The following is an 18,944-nucleotide window of genomic DNA, read 5'->3' on the forward strand; positions in this document are numbered from 1 at the left end:
AAGGCTAAACCAGTAGAAAAGTGACAACTTGCCTATCCGGGAGCTGTCCGCTTGAGCCTGGATTTTTCACCATTATGAAGGCAGTAACTTCCAGCTTATTTCACCTTCCATCAGCCAATTTCAATGCGAGTTCACCTGGTTCAGGCGCCTGTCTCAACAGCTATGAACAATATCCTATTTTGATATTCTTCTTCAAATCACCAATCTCCAGTAATCACAACTATTATTGTAGTATTCTATCCGCAAATAAAAATATGATGTCCATTTAACGCAATCGACTCTCACAAAAAGTCCCTTCACCACTCTATAATTCGCCCCAAGTACCCCAAATGCTCAATCTACTGACCACTACTCCATGGCATCCAACGGGAGGTGCGAGTTTGCATCCAACAACGAGTGGAAGTAGTGAAAGTAGCCCCAAATTGCAAACACAATCCCAATAAAACTGCCAAACGCCACGTCAAAGAAATGGTGTCTGTAGTCCTGGGTCCTACTCAAGGCAATGTAGGCAGCCAACAACAACGGCGAGCAGAGCACAAGCCACAAGGCCACTGGGCGCGAGGTGGTTTTGGACTCTAACAGGTTCAACAATTTGTACTGGCCCAACAACCACAACGTCAAGTAACCCAAGCCAGCGAATGCCAACGACGAGTGTCCGGAAGGTGTGGACTTCAACCCTTCCACCACGGTGCCTTGGCCCATGGGAGCTGTGCACACGTCGAGACCAACCAAAACATGGGCAGGAGTGGACGCAGCAGCGCCACAGCGCTGAAGGAAGTCAGGACGATGGTTTCCGATCAAGCACTTCAAGATATCAGTGACCACTGAGGTGATGACTGCCGTGAACCAGAGCCCCACGCTCGACACCTGGATGAGATGGAGTCTGTCGAGCTGGGACGAGGCATTGACCACAGAAAGCACCACCAACACCACACTGGGCACTATGACGGCCCAGAGGTACAATTGCACGTCGTTGACGCGTTCCACCACGGCAAATGGGTGGGAGATGGACTGGTCAGAAATGGAAAACTGTCTGATGAACGGAGTGGCGTGCTCCAAGTAGCCAAAAAACACCACGAGAAGCACCACCGTGGTGGCCCAGTCCGGGAGGTATGTCTTAAACTTGGTGGACGCCAAGTACATTTTGAATTGCATGGTTGGATGTTGAAGGTGATGATGATGTTGATACGATTTATTCGCGGGAGAACGCTAGGGCGAGATGGCGGTGGAAGGCCACGAGGTGGCCCCCGCCGGGCGGTACCGCGGGGCGGGCAGCGGGGGATTTAGCGGGGGGTGTAGCGGGAGCTCGTGGTGGTGCGGCAGCGTATGCGCGGGATCCGCGACTGCTGGTTAGGGGAAGTACAGGTGATGGGACAGAGGTGGTAGGAGAAGGAAGTGCCTGGTGAAGACATGGACTAAAATATCCAACGTGATGCAAAATGACGTTGTTGGTTCTACCGAGTGTTCGTGGGTAGAGGAATGTCGGAGACTTCCAGACGGTGAACGACAACGAGTATGCAATGATTATTACAGGGATGAATTATCTAGAAGTATTAAGTATTGTAAAATTTGACAATAGCTACAGCATGTAAGTACTATTACAACGATGATTTATAGCGGTGAAGTGCGGATGTTTATCGTATTCTCTGGAGATTTACCTCCAGGAACACGTCCACTTTCACCTCTACCAGACAGAGAAGTAATTTATCCGAAAACCACCGGAATCACCAAACCCCCCGAGAGTTTAGCAGTCACTTCGTAGTGTTAGCTATGCGATTGTCGTGGCAAAGAATTAATCATCCTATCTCTCGCTGAATTTTACTTCATTTGGCCAATTATCCGATCTGCAGAATTTCCTTTTTTAGTTGATTTTGCCGTAGCCGTGGATTTATTCGGGTAGGGCTGAAAAGGTGGATTCGTGGTTAGTACTATTGCTTGAAGTGGCTCAGTGATAAGCCTCAAAGCAGCTTGACAATACTAGGAAGTTTTCCCAAGTAAAGTGGTTTGAGTTTGGTGGGATAATTAGTAATAAATCTAGATAGATTAGAGCAGATCTCTGCACCAGCGAATTTACTCCCTAGTACTACTCGGTCTGGCTGTTGGTAGTATTCGATCCAGATTACATCGGCCTGTGATGGTAACTCATAGATTTTTAGATGCAATATTCGACCAATAGTAGCAGGTCTATTAGTACTAGCGATGACTAGCTAATTATCAGATCCAGCTTTACTTCGAGTTCTAGTAGCAGAACTGTATTTTATCCAGTAAAATTTCAAGTCTAGTATGCCAAATAATCTGTGGCAAACCCTGTAATCGTTCAAGTAAAGAGACTGCCTTCTCCAACGTGAGCTCCATAGTTACAAGAATTTTGGTAATTAATCACCTCTACAGTTTGATTTTGAATTGCTCGTTCTATTAAACTACACGAGTTATAATTGAAGCCTTTAAAAATGAAATTAAGATGAAATGAATGTAAAAGTAGGAACGAGGCTATAAGACGCTTAGTTGTCTTCTTGCTTCAAGTCAGAATCGTAGGATTCTTGAGTAGCAGAGTATCTGTCTCTGGACAACTTGGTGGAGTCAACTTCACCGTGGTACTTCTCACAGATTTCTTCCAAGGTCATTCTCTTGGTTTCTGGGACCAACAAGGTGGTGAAGATACCAATCAACATGAACAAGGCGAAGATTTCCATGACGTGAGGCAAGAAACAGTTCTTCTTCTTACCGTCTCTGGCACAGTTGTGGTTGATCAAAGTACCAATACAGGTTTGGGCAATGATGGCACCAACCTTACCGGAAGCAGCAGAGATACCGTGAGCGGTGGATCTGTATCTGGTTGGGAAGATTTCACCTGGGGTGATGAAGGTGGTGGTGTTAGGACCGAAGTTTTGGAAGAATTGGGCCAAGACGTAAAGGGCCAACAATCCGTGTTCACTCAACTTGTGGTAACCGAAACCGATGGCACACAACAAGATGGTCAAGATGATGAAACCACCGAGTTGGATAGGCTTTCTACCGACAGTGTCGACGGTGGCAACGGTGAACCAGTAACCTGGCAAGGAACCGGCACAGACCAAGATCAAGTTACCAGCAGCAGTGTTGTACAATCTGTCGTAGACGGAACCGGTGGAGGCGTAACCAATGGCTTGCAAGATGACAGCGGTGTTCAAACCCAAACCGTAGTAAGCAACATCCAACATGAACCAAGAACCAGCAGTACCGAGCAAAATCTTACCGTATCTCCATTGACCGAAGTGTCTCCAGAAGTCTCTGAAAGAGGCCTTTGGTGGGGCAATGTCTTGGGCAGCGTTGTCAAGAACGGCTTCGACGTCAGCAACCTTTTGGATTTGGTCACCTTCTTCGACATCGAGGGAGTATCTTGGAGACTCAGCAATGGTCAATCTGTAGTACAAGGCAATACAACCTGGGACACAGCCGAATCCCACTAAGACTCTCCACATCTGGTCACAGGCCTTAGCACAGGCACCCACACATTCCTTACCGGTCTTGGCGTGTTCCAAGTCACCCTTGTAGGCAGCAACCAAGATGATGGAGACGATACCAGCGAAAACTTGACCCAAACCTTGGTTGGAGAAAACGGCGGCCATGATGGCACCTCTCCACTTGGTGGTGGAAAATTCGGAGGAGATAATGGAAGACAATGGGTAGTCACCACCGATACCGATACCCATGATGATTCTGAAGGTGGCAAGGATGGCAACGAAACTGATGGCTGGGGAGCTTCCCAAAGTACATTGGAAAATGGTAGCGAAAATCATGATGATCAACTCCAAACCGTAGATCTTCTTTCTTCCGACAATATCGGCCAAGGTACCGAAGGAAAGCTGACCAATGACAGTACCAACGGAAGTAGAAACCTTCAAGAGGGTGTTGGTGGAGTCTGGCATGGCACCAGCCCAGTAGACGTAGGACATCATGGTGATACCCAAGTTGATGGCGAAAATATCGTAGGAGTCAGTCATGAAACCAACACCAGCAATCAAAATCATCTTGATTTGGGTCCAGCCAAAGCCAGCGTTGTCGATTTCCTCCAAGGCCAATCTTCTTCTTTCCAAGGGGTCTTCGATGTGAGCAAACTTCTCGACATAGTCCTTGAAGGCGGTCTTACCACCGGCAGAGTTTTCTTTGTAGACAGGAGATTCGATGTCAGCCATTGTAGGGAACTTGTTGGTTGGAATGAGGAGGAAGAATGGGGGGAGGCTTCGGTTTTATACTCTGGCAGATAACTGGCACAGGATAGGTGCAGGTAATTTTGGAATATTAGGAAAAGAAATGGGATCTCGTGGGCGGGTTCTGTCTGCAGCGTAGCGGCGCATGGGTTATTGTAACGGCATTTTACAGGGCGATATGCAGCCGTATCTGAGGATCGCAGCTGGGGGGTGAGAGGATGGGAGGGACGCTACACCAAGGCCAGGACAGCCATCCAGACACCGGGACCAAGGGTCTGTCTGTCTGACACATCACCGAAGGTCTGGGCACCGTTTTTTTTCCTGGCATCGCATTGACAGCCTGTGGGTTGGCGGGCCAGAATTCATTGGCATTGCCCAGCCATGGTTGATTGCATGAGACCATTTGGGTGCGAGCGTCCCCTGCACCGCATCGCAGGCCCCACGTGTGTAATTTTGCAACTGGTGCAGCCCACGTTGGCTGGTACGCGCACGCCCCACGTGGAGGTGGCGCTTTTTTGTCCTTGCTGGGCAGGTGGTCACAAGAGGCTACGGGCCCACCCTGCGAGGCTCCAGCACCATGGTAGGTGCGGGGTGGGCCTCATATCCGCAATGGGCTATTACTGATAGCGGGCTATGGTGGCTGTCGGTCCCCGTGGGCCACTAGCACGGCCCCCTGGCCAGGACTTGCTCTCCACGATAAGCGGCACGTGCAGCTCTCTGGCAGCAGCCGTCTGCCAACAGGCACGCTGCACATGCAGCTGCCGTTGCAATTGTAGTGTCTGCGCGATCTGATCCGCAGCTCCACGGCCTGGCGCTAGCGAATGTTCGCTCCCGACAGTAGGCCGACGGCGATTACCATCTTTGTGTCGGGGGATCCGAATAGACTGATTGTCTAAGTGGGCTGCATCGGCTAACGGGGCCAGTGCCGCAGCACCAGCGACCACTAATGTCACTGGAGCTAACGTGGGCTATTACTCCATTAGCGAGCACTACAGACACGGGGGTTGTGGGGCAGCCTGGGTTAGAAACCCCCTCTATTTCCGCTGGGGTGCACGACACCGGACTTAGCGAGGGCTGCAGCGATGACCTTCCAGCAGACCTTTTGCTGTCACTTGGGGGGGTGAGCCATTGTGGGGGTGAGAGCTGGGCCAATTGGCCAGTTAGCAAAATGGGAATGGTTGATGGGTGCACGCGCGGTTGATGAGGCAGGCCTGGCTGATGAGGCAGCCGCTGCCAATCGATGGACCGACTCGCCGTGGCCATCCCTGCGATTGAAGCCCTCCTACCGACCCCGTGGTCTTGTGAGCACCCCGTGCACTGAGAGTCATTTACACCGTATTTTGGAGCCATTTGTCAGACGCACGCACCAGGTGGGTGCAAAAGTGTCCAGGAAGTCTAACCCCGACGCCATCTGCTAATTACAGACAGATCACTAAGGGTGCACATGGATCTGGCACGCATTGTTGCCAATCCGTCAAAAGTGGCCTATGTGCAACTGAACGCAAAATACGACTGACATTAATAATCAGCCCCCCGGGCGATAACGCGCCGCACAGGTGCCCGGGCCCGAAAAGAAATACGACAATCTCGTCTATGCAGAACCACCACGTTTTTCGCAGTCAGCGAGGCTTATTAATCCAACAAGTGTGCACGCCGATCTCCCGGCGAAACCTGGCTTCGATTGACAACCACCAGGAGCAAACACGATCATGGATCGGCGATTGAAAACCCAGCGCCAGTGAGCCGCAACCCGTGAACCACCTACTTTGAACCACATTGCCTTGAGCCGTTTCACTTTTCAGTCTTTGCCCCGCCGGATATGTGCTGCATGCGTGTACGGCCCACCCCCCAAACGTCAACCCACGGGGTGCCTGGCGGGCTATGATCCCTCCTGTGACACACGCACCATGCAGCCTCCCGTGACACACGCGCCATGCACCCATCCTCCTCTCGCTCCACCACTCATATATATCCACCTCGCCATCCTCCGGTCTCGTGACCGCTCGATCCCAGATCGACGCGACATTGCGTCCGCGACATTCGCGCGGTGGCCATCATCAAAAACCACATCCACACAATAACACACCAAACTACTCATCATGGCTCGTACGAAACAGGTCAGAGCCGTGGCCATCTCCGCGTTCTTCGTGCTCTTGGTGTTTGTGTTGTACACCTCAACTACGTCGCGCTCCGCTGCAGTCGCTCCCGCTGGCGTCCCTACCGCCAAAAGTCCAGTCGATGCGTCCAGTCTAATTGACTCCACCAACGACGACAAGCTCGACGCTGCCATCAACAACGAGATCGCCAAGCTGCAGGGTGAAGTAGCCGATCCCAAGAAAGTCGATGCCAAAAAACCTGCTGCTGGCGCCGTTGACAAGCCTGTGGCCGCCAAAGGCGACTCCACGCCAGACGACAAGAAGGACGACGCCATCACCAACGTCAAGGTGGATCCAAGCAACCCCAACTCGCCCACGGTGTTCGATCCAGCTGCCGAGTTGAAGCTCATCCGGTCGATGTCACCTATCACCATTTTCTCCAAGACGTTCTGTCCGTTCTCCAAAAAGCTCAAGGCCCTCTTGAAAGAGAACTACGAGATCACGCCTGCGCCCACAATCGTGGAGTTGGACAAGCATGCGCACGGAGTCGAACTCCAGGCGTACTTGGCTGAGATCACCACCCGCAGAACCGTTCCCAACGTGTTGGTTGGGGCTTCCAGTGTGAGCAGAGGAGGAGCCGACGATTTCGTGGCCTTGCACCGTGACGGCGAGTTGGTGAACTTGCTCTTGGAGTGGGGCGGCAAGAACTTGATCGTACGCAAGAATGATGCTCCTTCCAATGTGTGATAGGGTTGTACAATGGAGATATTTTGGGAGTTAGTTAATGACGGTTCAACTGATAGACGTTCTAATGTATGGTTTACGATGGCTCGACTGATGTAGGCATGTCCAGGTAATTGATACAAAGAAGTAATGAAGCATGTTTAATTGATAATATTAGTTTTTACGGTTACTCAAGTAATAAATAGCTAATTGAGATGGGCAGACCAGGATGATTTGTTATAATGAAACGAGTTATTTGAGGTGGGAAGAGCAGTACACTACAATTACATTTATCAAATAATGAAAAATTGAGATGAACTTCGTACTTAATTAGGTGAAGCTCCCGTCAATTAATTGTGGGTCCGAGACCTGATATTAAATTTGAATTAGGTCTACTTTCTTATTTGAGATCAGAGTTTCCAGAGGCAATATATTCTATTCCTTCCACAAATACCGTTCAAATACTTATTTGAAAGGAGGGATATAACTTCATGTATTAGTCCGCCAATTTCGGGCTCTTTAAGATTTGCTACCACCCGAATAGGCTACCAGACATGCAACAATTTGTAGATCTTGAGAAATTAGATTTTTGCTGAAATTTGGCATTTTTCGACATTTTTACTATAAAAATTCCATTCCAAAAAATTCTCCAATGAATTGTTTTCTTGCAAAACCAATTGGCAGCTTAATTATTGTCTTTATGCGGGCTTGAATCGCTCACTGTATGTAATTCTTTCAAACTATATAGTCATTGGGGTCGCTGCAAAAATTTGCAGTTGATTCCCTTTTCATTCTCAGCCAGAAATTCAGTATTTGAACCTTAAAAAATTGCACCAAGCTCAAAAATAAGATGTGAAGCCGCAACAACATTTAGAATAAAGATACACTACATGTATGGAAAAGAAATGTTGTAGCTGAGTTACCAATTAAACAATCATAGGTAGTGGCCGAATTTTTTTTCTGGTCAAGGGCTCTTCTATTAATGAGCTTACTACTAGTAATGGCTGTTATTTTATAGAGACACGCTGGAGTACAATTCACTCCTTGTAGTATGAAAAGCTAAAACTAGTGTAGCCAACGGGACTGAATTGACAAGTTCTGGAATGTATATGGAATAATTTATCTGGTCGGAAACTGAAGTGTATTTCTTGCGATGTATACGGAACCATTGTGCTCATAATTCCGCAGTATTTCACAATATATCCTTGAAGTCTGCAGATGCAAACTATGAAATAGACCAGTATCTGGTCCCTACAGCCCCTTGGGGTCGGTCAGACTAATGTAACATTAAAAGATACCCTAATAAAACATATATATATTGTATATTAGATACCAAGGTACTTAGAACTTGGCGAATTGCTTGGACTTGGAAGCAGAGACGGCAACCTTCAAGACGTTGAATCTAACGGTCTTGGAGATTGGTCTACATTGACCAACAGTGACGACATCACCTTCTTGGACACGGAAAGCTGGAGAAACGTGAGCAGCGACGTTCTTGTGTCTCTTTTCGTATCTGTTGTATTTTGGAACGTAGTGCAAGTAGTCTCTTCTGATGATGATGGTTCTGTGCATCTTGGTGGAGACAACAGTACCGGTCAAAATCTTACCTCTGATAGAAACGGTACCGGCGAATGGACACTTCTTGTCGATGTAAGTACCTTCAATGGCGGCCTTTGGGGTCTTGAATCCCAAACCGACATCCTTATACCATCTCTTGGTCTTTCTGTTGGCCTTGGCCTTTGGGTTGGTGAAGATGTGACGTTGCTAGAATGTTAGTATAGACTCGAGAGAGATCACAGGGACGAGGAAGCCAACGAAAGCCTGGCATTGGTGAAAAGTTGATGCTTGGAGTTTGCACTGCACTGTGCCTTGCCACTGGGCATGTTGGAGCCCTCCACTGGGAGATATTGTCTTTGGATGGGATGTTTGGGCTATGGCTTCCTCCGTCGATAATTGTGATGGGCCATCCACCGGACGTCCGTGTGGAGGAATGGATGATTAGGTACGAACCTTTTGGAAAGCTCTTTCAGATTGAACAGTTAATTCAGTAGCCATCTTGTCTTACTTAGTATGCTGAAGTTGAACAGAAGTAGTATGAAAATTTTTTTAAAGGTGATTTTTTCAGTGGTTGGAGCGGATGGAATGGTACAGCGAGGGTGGTAAGGGGTCACGTGAGCGCGCCTGGGACCGAGCGCGGGTGGTGTGCAGGAGGCGGGTGGCGTGCATGGGCTAGGGCAGTAGCCCTAGTAACGTGACCAGCCTGGATGGGTGGGAGTATCAGGTGACGATAGCACATTATTGTGTGGGGGGGCAGTATTTGGAACCATTCTGGTGTTCTGGCGTGGCTGTGGATTATGCCTGTGAAGTAGATACTGTACAGTTCTGTAGATATTCCGGTAGTGTCATCTTTACCACCATTGATGTTGAGGGTCTGCTGGAATATTCGTGGGCCTCATTAGTTCATTTCTACAGCTAGGCCGTTTGATGCTAATATCGTATTGCGAGGGCAGCGTTCGATAGGTGCCCCACCTGAGTCTTCCACCCGATTCTTCCTCATGCATAGTTCCACTTAGTATATATAAGTGTGTCACTTTACTACTCGCTAATACTTCTCTCTCATACTTCTACAAGATACTTCCCCTAATGCTTCCATGTGGTTGCAAAATAATTGGGATCTAACATTCAGAAGGACGACATTCACCAATTCGTGCCTACATTTTCCACTTAATGTATGGCTCTGCGAGCCTTTCTTCCTGGTCAACTGTCAGCTTTCGTCACCTATGACATCGGCGATATATTAGCTTGCGATAGAAGTATTAATTAATTACTCATTTGTGTCGATTCATTTCTATCGAAGCAAAACCCAGTCAGTAGATCTTCCTTTGTCTGTGACTGCATGCGTATTCTAGGACATAACACTTGGTACTGAAAGTAAGGAACATCTATTTAATACTCAGTCTACCATACTCAGTCTACCATACTCAGTCTACCATACTCAGTCTACCATACTCAGTCTACATCATTCAACCATACTCGGTACTACACAAATTACCCTCCTATTCTACACCCACACCACAATTCTTCACCCCCCCCACCACAGTACTGCCCCGAGCAATTACCCGATATTTATCTCCCGACCTCACCCTTTCCCATCCCTATTGCTTCAGCGGTCCCACCCTCGCGCGCTCCCCCACACACTGCCCGATGCGGCAGTCAACACGCACTACCATCAACATCCTTATCAAAATACTGCAAGAATATCCAACCCCCCATGGCATGAATCCCAACACCTCCGGCAATGCGTCCATCTTGCCCAAGCCCAACCGCATCCCGTCCTCGCACGTGCCTGACCACACCGTCAGCTTTGCCAACGATTCCATCTACAACTCCACCAGAACCATCAGCTCCTCATCCGCGTCAATGATGAGTACTCCCAGCAACAACATACGACGGCTTCAGCGCCAGCAATTGGCCCAGCCAGACCTCCAGCAGTATCAACAGTCATCCAACCGTCCAGCACAACATCCCAAGAAGAAGGAGATTTCTCACAAGTCGTCCAAGAATGGGCGGCTAATCAAGACCAAGTTGCTAAACTTGCACCAGTCACAGAAGCGGTCGATCGACAAAGCATACGGCGATAGTGGTGATGGTGAAGGTGATAACGGCATTTACGACGTGGAGGTGGATCCCAGCCACCCCAACCAGTCGGTTCCCAGCTTCATTCTCCACAAGCCCATCAACATGAACAGCTACGACTACTCGGTGTTTACCAACTACCCGGACGGAACCGACCTCCAGCACGGCGAGCACTTGCCGCCAGCAGTCAAGGAGTCCCAGATCAAGGCGTGGGAGTCGGCAGAGAAAATCAGTCGTAATGTGATCTTTGGCGACGCCAGTGACTCAGACGACGGTGAGTCGGATGTCGACCACAACCCAGAATCGGCTCCCTACGTCACTTACCTTCCAGGGTACAGCCGCGAGGAATGGAGTGTAATTCTGAGCGTGTACAACGAACTACAGGCACGACTGGGCGGGTCGTTGGCGTCGATGGCGCTGGAGGAAAAGAACCAGCTCCACGAGCTCAAAAAGAAGATTCAGGCCAACCACGAGCGCCTTCTCTCCCAAACCCACGCAATCTCTACCCGAAGACAGGTCCAGATCACCCAGAAAAAGGAGCTCTTGAACAAGATGTTCGGGTATGCCAACAACTTGAACCGCGAGTACATCACCAACAACTCGCTCTACTCGGCATTGGACAACTCCTCGAACATCCAGAAGACGTTTCACGAGGATAAGGAGGAGGTATCGTCGCTCCTAGCTGAAGACTCCGCCTACACAGCTGCGTTGATGGAAACTGCCCAGCGATTGGCAGAGTCGTCTGCCAGCGGAATTCCCGCTAACGACGACGACGAGGCCTTTGACTACGACACTTACCACAGGGTGGTGTCTCAGAAGCTAGACGAGATCTACGACGCACATCTGGAGGTGGAACGGTTCCACCCAGACCACGCTGCCTCCAACGGAGAACTCCAGCAGTTCGCCACCGCCTACCTACGCCGGTGTCTCCACAACGACTCCGACGAGGTTGCCACCACTGCCCCCTAACCGTTCAATTGTGCTCGGTAATTTCCCCCATGCACAAGCAAAACGCACCTCCGCACGACTCAACCTGATTAGAAATAATACCCACCACATTATGCTAACCAATCCCGCCAGACATCTCTTCAGACAGTCCACATCGCGGTTACAATCAATCAACAGACACTTGTCCACCACATCAATTAACATGGCTCCTACGTCTTCCCTCAACAAATTCGACTACTTAGTCATTGGCGGTGGCTCTGGAGGAGTTGCATCTGCCAGAAGAGCCGCCAAATACGGTGCCAAAGTGTTGGTGATCGAGGCCAATTTCAACAAGTTAGGAGGCACCTGTGTCAACGTGGGGTGTGTTCCCAAGAAGGTGATGTGGTACGCTGCAGATGCTGCCCACAAGAAGCACCACCTCAAGTCGTACGGATTGTCCCAGGGCGACGACGAAGTCAAGTACGGCGACTTCGCTTGGGGCGCTATCAAGGAAAAGAGAGATGCCTACGTGACCCGTTTGAATGGCATCTATGAAAGAAACTTACAGAGAGAGGGCGTCAGCCACTTGTTTGGAAGAGCCAAGTTCATCAACTCCGCAGGTGACGTCGAAGTCACCTTGACTGGAGACCAAGAAATCAAGTTTTTGGAAGAGGGAAAGACCTTCCAAAAGGACGAAAAGCTCGTTTTCTCGGGTGAACACATCTTGATTGCCACCGGAGGCGCTCCTATTGTTCCTCCTGATGTCGAGGGTGCCGATTTGGGTATCACTTCCGACGGCTTTTTCCAATTGGAATCGCAACCAAAGTCTGTAGCTGTTGTTGGAGCTGGCTACATCGGAGTTGAATTGTCAGGTATTTTCCAGAGTGTTGGTTCCGAAACCCACTTGGTCATCAGAGGCGACACCGTTTTGAGAAGCTTCGACGACATCATCCAGAATACCATCACTGACTACTACACCGACAAGTTAGGAGTCAACGTTGTCAAGAAGTCTGGTAGTGTCACGAAGGTCGAAGGCACAAAGGACGGTAAGAAGAAAGTCCACTTGGGCAATGGCCAGGTGTTAGAAGTCGACACTTTGGTATGGACTGTGGGTAGAAAGGGATTGATTGACCTTGGCTTGGACTTGGTCGACGTCAAGATCAACTCTAAGGGTCAAATTGAGGCCGATGAGTACCAGCAAACTGCCAACCCCAAGATCTACTCACTTGGTGACGTGGTGGGTAAGGTTGAACTCACTCCTGTTGCCATCGCTGCTGGTCGTAGATTATCCAACAGATTGTTCTCCGGCAAGCCTGAGTTTGCTGAGGACAAGTTGGACTACTCCAATGTTCCATCAGTGATCTTTTCTCACCCAGAGGCTGGCTCCATCGGTTTGAGCACTAAAGAAGCCATCGAAAAGTACGGTGAAAGCAACGTCAAGGTGTACAACTCCAAGTTTACCGCCATGTACTACGCCATGATGGAATCCGACGACTTGAAGTCTCCTACTGTCTACAGAATCGTGTGCACTGGCGAGGACGAGAAGGTTGTTGGTCTCCACATTGTTGGTGACGCCAGTGCTGAAATCTTGCAAGGATTCGGAGTGGCCATCAAGATGGGAGCCACCAAGAAGGACTTCGACAACTGTGTTGCTATCCACCCAACTTCTGCTGAAGAATTGGTGACTATGACTTAGGTTCACTACTTACTAGAGTGCGGGATTCTTTCTCGTCCACACAGGCTTGTGCGGACTGACCAAGTGGGTCAGTCTTCGACATCCTGATTGCTACACTTGTTGACTTTGGCATTGATTTCTATGAATAATATACAGATAATGTACACGCAAGCAGCGATGTTCATCGGAAGGACAGATGTAGTGCCAAGTTGTGGCAGAATGAGGGAAGATCTTGAGACAGGGGGTGGGGCAGCAGCTGGGAGTGATGGAGAAATACGTGGTTGAGGGCACGCCAGCTCAATTGTAAGTGGAAAAGGCCCACGGAGATTTGGTCAACAGACACAAATAGACTGGCAGTCTGTAGTGGTGTCTCCAGCTGTGATCTGTAGCATGGAGTGCAATATTTGTAGGTGGCCTCATCGAGCATTAGAGTTGTCTAGCACGTATCCCGCAAGACCCAAGCCATTGTGGTCGTTTGGCTAATGCTTGGCCCGTTTTGGAGGTGGTCCTCTGACAGGTGGACGAGGCTTTTCGCCAGGCTTGACGAAGAACATGGGGGCGTTACGCAAGATCTCAGGAACGCTGACGAACCGGATCATGGACCCTCTGACAAACACCTGGTCCATATGGGAGGTGGCACCCGTGCGGCCCTTGGTGATGACCACGTCGTATAACGACAAGTTCATGTTGTCTTCGTTTTCCAACAACTTTCCGCGGTAGGTGTCGCCAGTGGTGAGTTCGAGCGAGATGACATGGCCCTGGGCCTCGTTCAAGAGTCTGATGGGGATTCCTGCAGACATTAGGGCTAGCTAGTAGTGTGACGGTTGGTAGGACTGGTGATGGCTAGTAGACTTTTGTCTGGTCAGTGTGCAGTCTGACAGTGAATTGTAGACTGGAGATGGCTAGAGTGGGGTCAGTGTGCAGTCAGTAGGGGATGACTGGGGGATGACAGTAATTTTGTCTGGTCAGTATGCAGTCTGACAGTAGGGGATGCAATGGTTGTAGGGAGACTGCAACAATAGGCGTTCTGGCGCGTAGGAGCTGGTGGGGGTTGGAGGCAGCGGAGGCAGAGATAGCGACTGGGCTGGGACGAAGGTGGAAAGGCAACGGAGTGCTGGCGGGGGGCAATGGGAGACGCTGGTGGGGGGCAATGGATTGGCAGTGGAATGGCAGTTAGGATGTTGGAGCAAGATGCCACTAAGGATACTGTAGTGAGTGCCAGTAAGGATATTGTAGTGAAATACCACTATGAAATACCACTATGAAATGCACTCAAGGAGCCACTGTGGACGCTTCAATGTTTGATGCCTGAATGAGCTTTGCTGGAATACTGAAGGACAGTCGTCTGGGGCTCGACTGGTGGTGTGTCTGGCTCAACTTGATAGGCTGATGGAGTCTTAAGATCGACGTGTTGTGGGCTCTCCAGGCGCAAATTCGGCGGGTGACAACGGACAATACTTAGCCCTTTCTTCGCTTGGTTACCGTTGAAAACTGCTGCCACCACAAGGCGTGGTGCGCGCACGACCGGTTCCTCGCTAGATTATAAGAATAGGGAGCCGCCACCACTGGTCAGACATCCCTCCGCCACCACCACCAGCACCTCCACCACGGCGCAGCCACCTCTCCCGCCATGGCCGACGACAAGAAAGCGCCCCCGCACAAGCAGCGCAAGCGTGTGCCGTTGGCGTGCTTAATTTGCAAGAAGAGAAAGGTCAAGTGTGACAAGCAGAAGCCCACCTGTAGCGAGTGTATCCGCAACGGCGTGGCGCACATGTGTGAGTATCTCGAGCCTCACTGGTCCAGCGACGGTGGGGCCAAAAAAGACCACGACAGAGTCGAAGACACCGACGCCTACAAGCAGTTGCAGGCAACCAAGGAGAAGGTGATCTTTGGCCAGCGCCAGGAGATCGAGGACTTGAAGCGCCAGTTGCTGGTGCTCCACCAGTTGCTGCCGTCACAGCGTCCCGACCAGGGGAGTGACCACCACGTCCCTATCACCGTTCTCACCACTTTGAGTCCGTCTGCACTGAACAGCAAGAAGCACTTCATGGTGATGGACGACCACAATTACTCCATCTGCGCCACCCTGGGCACTGCCAGAACCACCACATACACCGACACCTACAGCTGGATCAACCTCATCAAGTTGGACCCCCAGTTGACCTCGTTATGGTACAAGATCACCAACTTGCAGAAGATCTACCACACCTACAAGATGAACCAGTTGATTGAAAACACGGCCAGCGCCAAGACACGGCCTGCAAAGAAGTCCGACTACAGAATCAACGAAATCGACTTCACCTACGCCGTCAGTTCGCCTATGGCCAAGCCAGACTCCGAAAAAACAGGCTCCCAGGAGTCCCAGCACCGGTGCCCGGTGATCGAGTGCGATTTCAACTTCATGAATGAGGACAGCCAGGACCAGTCTAATCCTTCTCGTTCGTCGTCGCCCTTTCCGGTGTTCACCAAGTCGGACCTGGCCATGCCTCCCAAGAAGGACTTCTTGATGACCGACTACGAGGACGTCAACGAGAAGAGCAAGCGGACCCTTATCAAGATCCAAAACTTGTGGAATTCTGTGTTGAACTTGATCCGAGGTAACGAGCCCTTGAACTACAAGCAGCTTTACTTCTTGCTTGATTTCTACTTCAACGACATATCGGTGGAATCAAAGAGCTTGGTGGGGCTTTACAAGCTTGAAATCCAAGGAACCATCAAGAAAAATGGTAATGAAATAGGGTTGAACTTGCTGAGCGATGTCAAACCCCCGAGCAGCCCCCACCCCCAATCCGACCAAAACCTCTACGAGAGATTATTAACGAAGGGGGTGTATGTCTGCTTCTTGGCTCTTATTATAGATGAGAGTTTGGAAATTTTACGAATGAAAATCAAATCGAGTATCAAGGACGATGCGTGTGAAAAGTTCAAGATGTTGTTTCCCACTGAAGTGGCCTACGCGAACGAGATTTATAAGGGAAACATTTTGGGTGTGGTTCAAGAGTTTTTGCTTCTTGATCGTAATTTGAGAAAACCAGGAGTTTTCACCGAAACTGAGTTGGCAAAGTACGATGTACAATTACCCAAATCCGTTCTAAAATTGATGGCGCCACAAAACTCAACACCCACTCTTTCTCATATTTCATGTTGTGTCTTGTTGTTGAATCGAGGCTTATTGTGTTACAAGAAGGAAGGTTCATCGTCTGATTTGAAATCAGGATACACATCAATTTTCTCGCACGTTTTGAACTGTATTTTGAACGAATCTAGGCCAGTTGAATTGTGGAAAGATCCAAATTATGTATTTTTGAAGGACTCGAAGAGAAAGAACAAAGATTTGAAAATACATATTTGTTACTTATGGACGGACCTAATCAGAATAACGAACTTGATCACATTCAACTACATTCCCATTTTAAAGCATTCTGAAAAATTGGAGAACTCGATGCAAGAACTTTATACTAGAATTGAAGAAGCCAGCGCGTCTCAGAGTCATGTGCGTTACTTAAACGAATTAAAATCTTCAAAGTATCACGAATTGAAATCAATGTTGCAAGCGCATTATTTGATTGCTAAAATCTCGGGAGCTATTACCTTCGGTATTATGAAGTTTGGAGAAGTCAGGTTAAATGTTCTGAATTTGAGATCCTTGATTACAGAATGTGATGAGTGGATTGGTGATTTACAAGGTGCATTGCACATAGGAAGAGATGGAGGAGACAATGGAAGACTCTACATATTGGATAACAACTCGTCAATACGTGGTTACATAGATGACAATAATATCTCACAGGCAAAACTTGGGGCAGGAACCTTTATCAGAAAGTTTGAAGTATTTTTGGTGTTGAGCTATCTTCGGTACTTCATGAAATACATTATTCTTCTTCAAAGTGAATGTTCGATGGAAGAGAGTCTAATCCAATCACTTTTGCCCGGAATTTTCATAGACTTGTTCCAGTTTGTGGATCATATACGCAAGCTCGATCTCGTCAACTTGAAGTCCTCAAGTTCTCAATATGTTTTGCTGGCCATAATAGAAGTGTTGACAAGAGTTATTCAATTTGTGGTTGGTGTGTTGATTAGAATAAGACAAGGGGAATCATCGGCTTCTACAGATGCCCCATTGAGAAGAGAATTGGACAAGATGAGGCCAGAAATCGACAAAGCTGTAAATGCACAGTTTGGTTGCAACATTGATGAATTTATAAGTACCCAGATGGTGGGAGTGATTGAGGATACGGTAGGACTTTTGGAAGGTATATTGATAGATAAGGATAAGTCCCACAAGTTGTCGAAGTTATGGAAGTTCTACATGACATTTATCACTAACTCAAGCAAAATGAACATTATTCATTCGAACGTGCCCGAATTCAAAGTCGATCAAGCTGGGCGTATTCCAAATGGTAGTCCTGAAAAGGCCGTGAAGAGTGAATTTAAGAGGTGTCCAATTTCTCAGATCACTACGCCGATGGACACCGACTTTTCACCTCCAGCTGATTTATCAAAGGGTGCCAAGAAGTGTCCAGTCAATCACAGTCTCTTGCCCGACCCAAGTCCTCCCAAGGCAGGAAAATGTCCTGTCAACCATAACCTTTTGTCCGAAACCAGTCCTGCCAAGGCAGGTAAATGTCCTGTCAATCATGGAGCGTTTGCAATGCCTAAACCTGGCAGTCCTGGAATCACTACCATGAAGAATGAGCAGAGAAAGAGAAAGTGTCCATTCGACCATACTATGTGGAATAACCCTGCCATTGGCAAGGGGGTAGAAAGTAACATCCGAGGAAAATTACACGGAGAAGCTCCATTATCTGCACAACCCAGTCCTCCAGTGTTCAAAACTCCTACTCCCAAACTTGAAGAAGCGGTTCTTCCTCCTCCAATTATGAATCTTGGACCATTACCGCAAGAAAGCACCGAAACTGTGGTCACACCCAGTGCATTCCCAGGAATCTCGGAAAGACAGGCATTCGACGATTTTGACTTCGATTTCCTCCACAACGAGTCATTCTTTGAACAATTGAACTTTAGCAACGGCTTGGACAACATGCCAGTGGACGGTTTCTTCCAGTAGTAAATGATGAGAGGGGTAGATAGAGGCATACATGATGCCTAAGGTAAGATGAATTGTGGATAGAAAGGGTACGTGATAAGGTAATGACCTATCAACGACCTTGGATTCTACCAGGGGGTGCTAGGCTGCACCACAAAATTAGTTCTTTTATTATACCAGGATATGAGTGCTCAGGATACGAGCGCTTAGGTTGCAGGATTTTAATCCTCAGGTTACACCAGGATATTAGGGGCTCTGTCTGCCACTCTGTGAGTGAGAAGACTGGAAGAGCCAGCCTGAGGCGTGTCCTGGGCGGCACACTCTGGGAGTGTGATAGTAGTGTACAATATAACGATACCCATTCATCTGTGACCCATCACATGGCATTATATTCCGTAGGTGCCTCCATTTCGCTACAGTATTATCCAAGTAAAATGTGTCTACATTAAGTGGATATTCGATGCATCCATTTTACAGGAACGATTCCTTTATACCCTCTAACCGTTCCTAGAGCTCTCCAATGAACTAACTGTATTAAACAAACCCTACCTCGAATCATTTGTTTTCCCATAAACCTGATACGATCCCGAAAAAAACAAGTTTGGATTTTAGTTATGGAACGATGTAAAGTATTTAGGAGGCTACTAAAC

General features: G+C 48.6%; 8 protein-coding genes across 8 annotated transcripts; 4 read left to right on the forward strand and 4 right to left on the reverse strand.

The window, feature by feature from the left end:
• Positions 1-348: 348 nt before the first annotated feature.
• On the reverse strand, positions 349-1,143 carry DPP1 (Dpp1p; the record flags this gene model as incomplete). The annotated part of the gene is made up of 1 exon (XM_020211775.1): positions 349-1,143. The coding sequence occupies one exon, from the start codon at positions 1,141-1,143 to the stop codon at positions 349-351; it is 795 nt and encodes a 264-aa protein (XP_020063920.1).
• Positions 1,144-2,404: 1,261 nt separating this feature from the next.
• On the reverse strand, positions 2,405-4,567 carry PHO84 (phosphate transporter). The gene has a single exon (XM_020207863.1). The coding sequence runs from the start codon at positions 4,173-4,175 to the stop codon at positions 2,502-2,504; it is 1,674 nt and encodes a 557-aa protein (XP_020063921.1). The 5' UTR covers positions 4,176-4,567; the 3' UTR covers positions 2,405-2,501.
• A 1,299-nt stretch (positions 4,568-5,866) lies between these two features.
• CANTADRAFT_26736 (glutathione-disulfide reductase) lies at positions 5,867-7,485 on the forward strand. The gene has a single exon (XM_020207864.1). The coding sequence runs from the start codon at positions 6,290-6,292 to the stop codon at positions 7,031-7,033; it is 744 nt and encodes a 247-aa protein (XP_020063922.1). The 5' UTR covers positions 5,867-6,289; the 3' UTR covers positions 7,034-7,485.
• A 794-nt stretch (positions 7,486-8,279) lies between these two features.
• On the reverse strand, positions 8,280-9,071 carry CANTADRAFT_26737 (40S ribosomal protein uS17). Its single transcript, XM_020207865.1, has 2 exons — positions 9,020-9,071; positions 8,280-8,773 (listed from the first exon to the last, which is right to left on the reverse strand). Exons 1-2 carry the CDS (start codon positions 9,062-9,064, stop codon positions 8,351-8,353), a joined length of 468 nt encoding a protein of 155 aa, XP_020063923.1. The 5' UTR covers positions 9,065-9,071; the 3' UTR covers positions 8,280-8,350.
• Positions 9,072-10,432: 1,361 nt separating this feature from the next.
• Positions 10,433-11,614, forward strand: CANTADRAFT_91088 (uncharacterized protein; the record flags this gene model as incomplete). Its single annotated transcript, XM_020211776.1, has 1 exon — positions 10,433-11,614. One exon carries the CDS (start codon positions 10,433-10,435, stop codon positions 11,612-11,614), a length of 1,182 nt encoding a protein of 393 aa, XP_020063924.1.
• Positions 11,615-11,795: 181 nt separating this feature from the next.
• On the forward strand, positions 11,796-13,268 carry GLR1 (glutathione-disulfide reductase; the record flags this gene model as incomplete). Its single annotated transcript, XM_020211777.1, has 1 exon — positions 11,796-13,268. The coding sequence occupies one exon, from the start codon at positions 11,796-11,798 to the stop codon at positions 13,266-13,268; it is 1,473 nt and encodes a 490-aa protein (XP_020063925.1).
• A 482-nt stretch (positions 13,269-13,750) lies between these two features.
• Positions 13,751-14,041, reverse strand: SMD3 (mRNA splicing protein; the record flags this gene model as incomplete). Its single annotated transcript, XM_020208678.1, has 1 exon — positions 13,751-14,041. A coding segment is annotated over one exon (291 nt), but the record flags the coding sequence as incomplete, so codon positions are not given.
• Positions 14,042-14,877: 836 nt separating this feature from the next.
• ZCF20 (Zcf20p) lies at positions 14,878-18,315 on the forward strand (the record flags this gene model as incomplete). The annotated part of the gene is made up of 1 exon (XM_020206869.1): positions 14,878-18,315. One exon carries the CDS (start codon positions 14,878-14,880, stop codon positions 18,313-18,315), a length of 3,438 nt encoding a protein of 1,145 aa, XP_020063927.1.
• Positions 18,316-18,944: the final 629 nt, after the last annotated feature.

Source organism: Suhomyces tanzawaensis (assembly GCF_001661415.1).
Source record: "Suhomyces tanzawaensis NRRL Y-17324 unplaced genomic scaffold CANTAscaffold_5, whole genome shotgun sequence".
NCBI lineage: Eukaryota > Fungi > Ascomycota > Pichiomycetes > Serinales > Debaryomycetaceae > Suhomyces > Suhomyces tanzawaensis.

What these genes read in the sequence shown, in the direction of transcription:
- CANTADRAFT_26737 (XM_020207865.1), bottom strand. Translation starts at nt 9,064, where the DNA reads ATGGCTACTGAATTAACTGTTCAATCTGAAAGAGCTTTCCAAAAG. An exon ending in CTGAAAGAGCTTTCCAAAAG is followed by an intron (nt 8,774 to 9,019) that starts GTTCGTACCTAA and finishes CTAACATTCTAG; the next exon opens with CAACGTCACATCTTCACCAA.
- PHO84 (XM_020207863.1), bottom strand. Translation starts at nt 4,175, where the DNA reads ATGGCTGACATCGAATCTCCTGTCTACAAAGAAAACTCTGCCGGTGGT.
- CANTADRAFT_26736 (XM_020207864.1), top strand. Translation starts at nt 6,290, where the DNA reads ATGGCTCGTACGAAACAGGTCAGAGCCGTGGCCATCTCCGCGTTCTTC.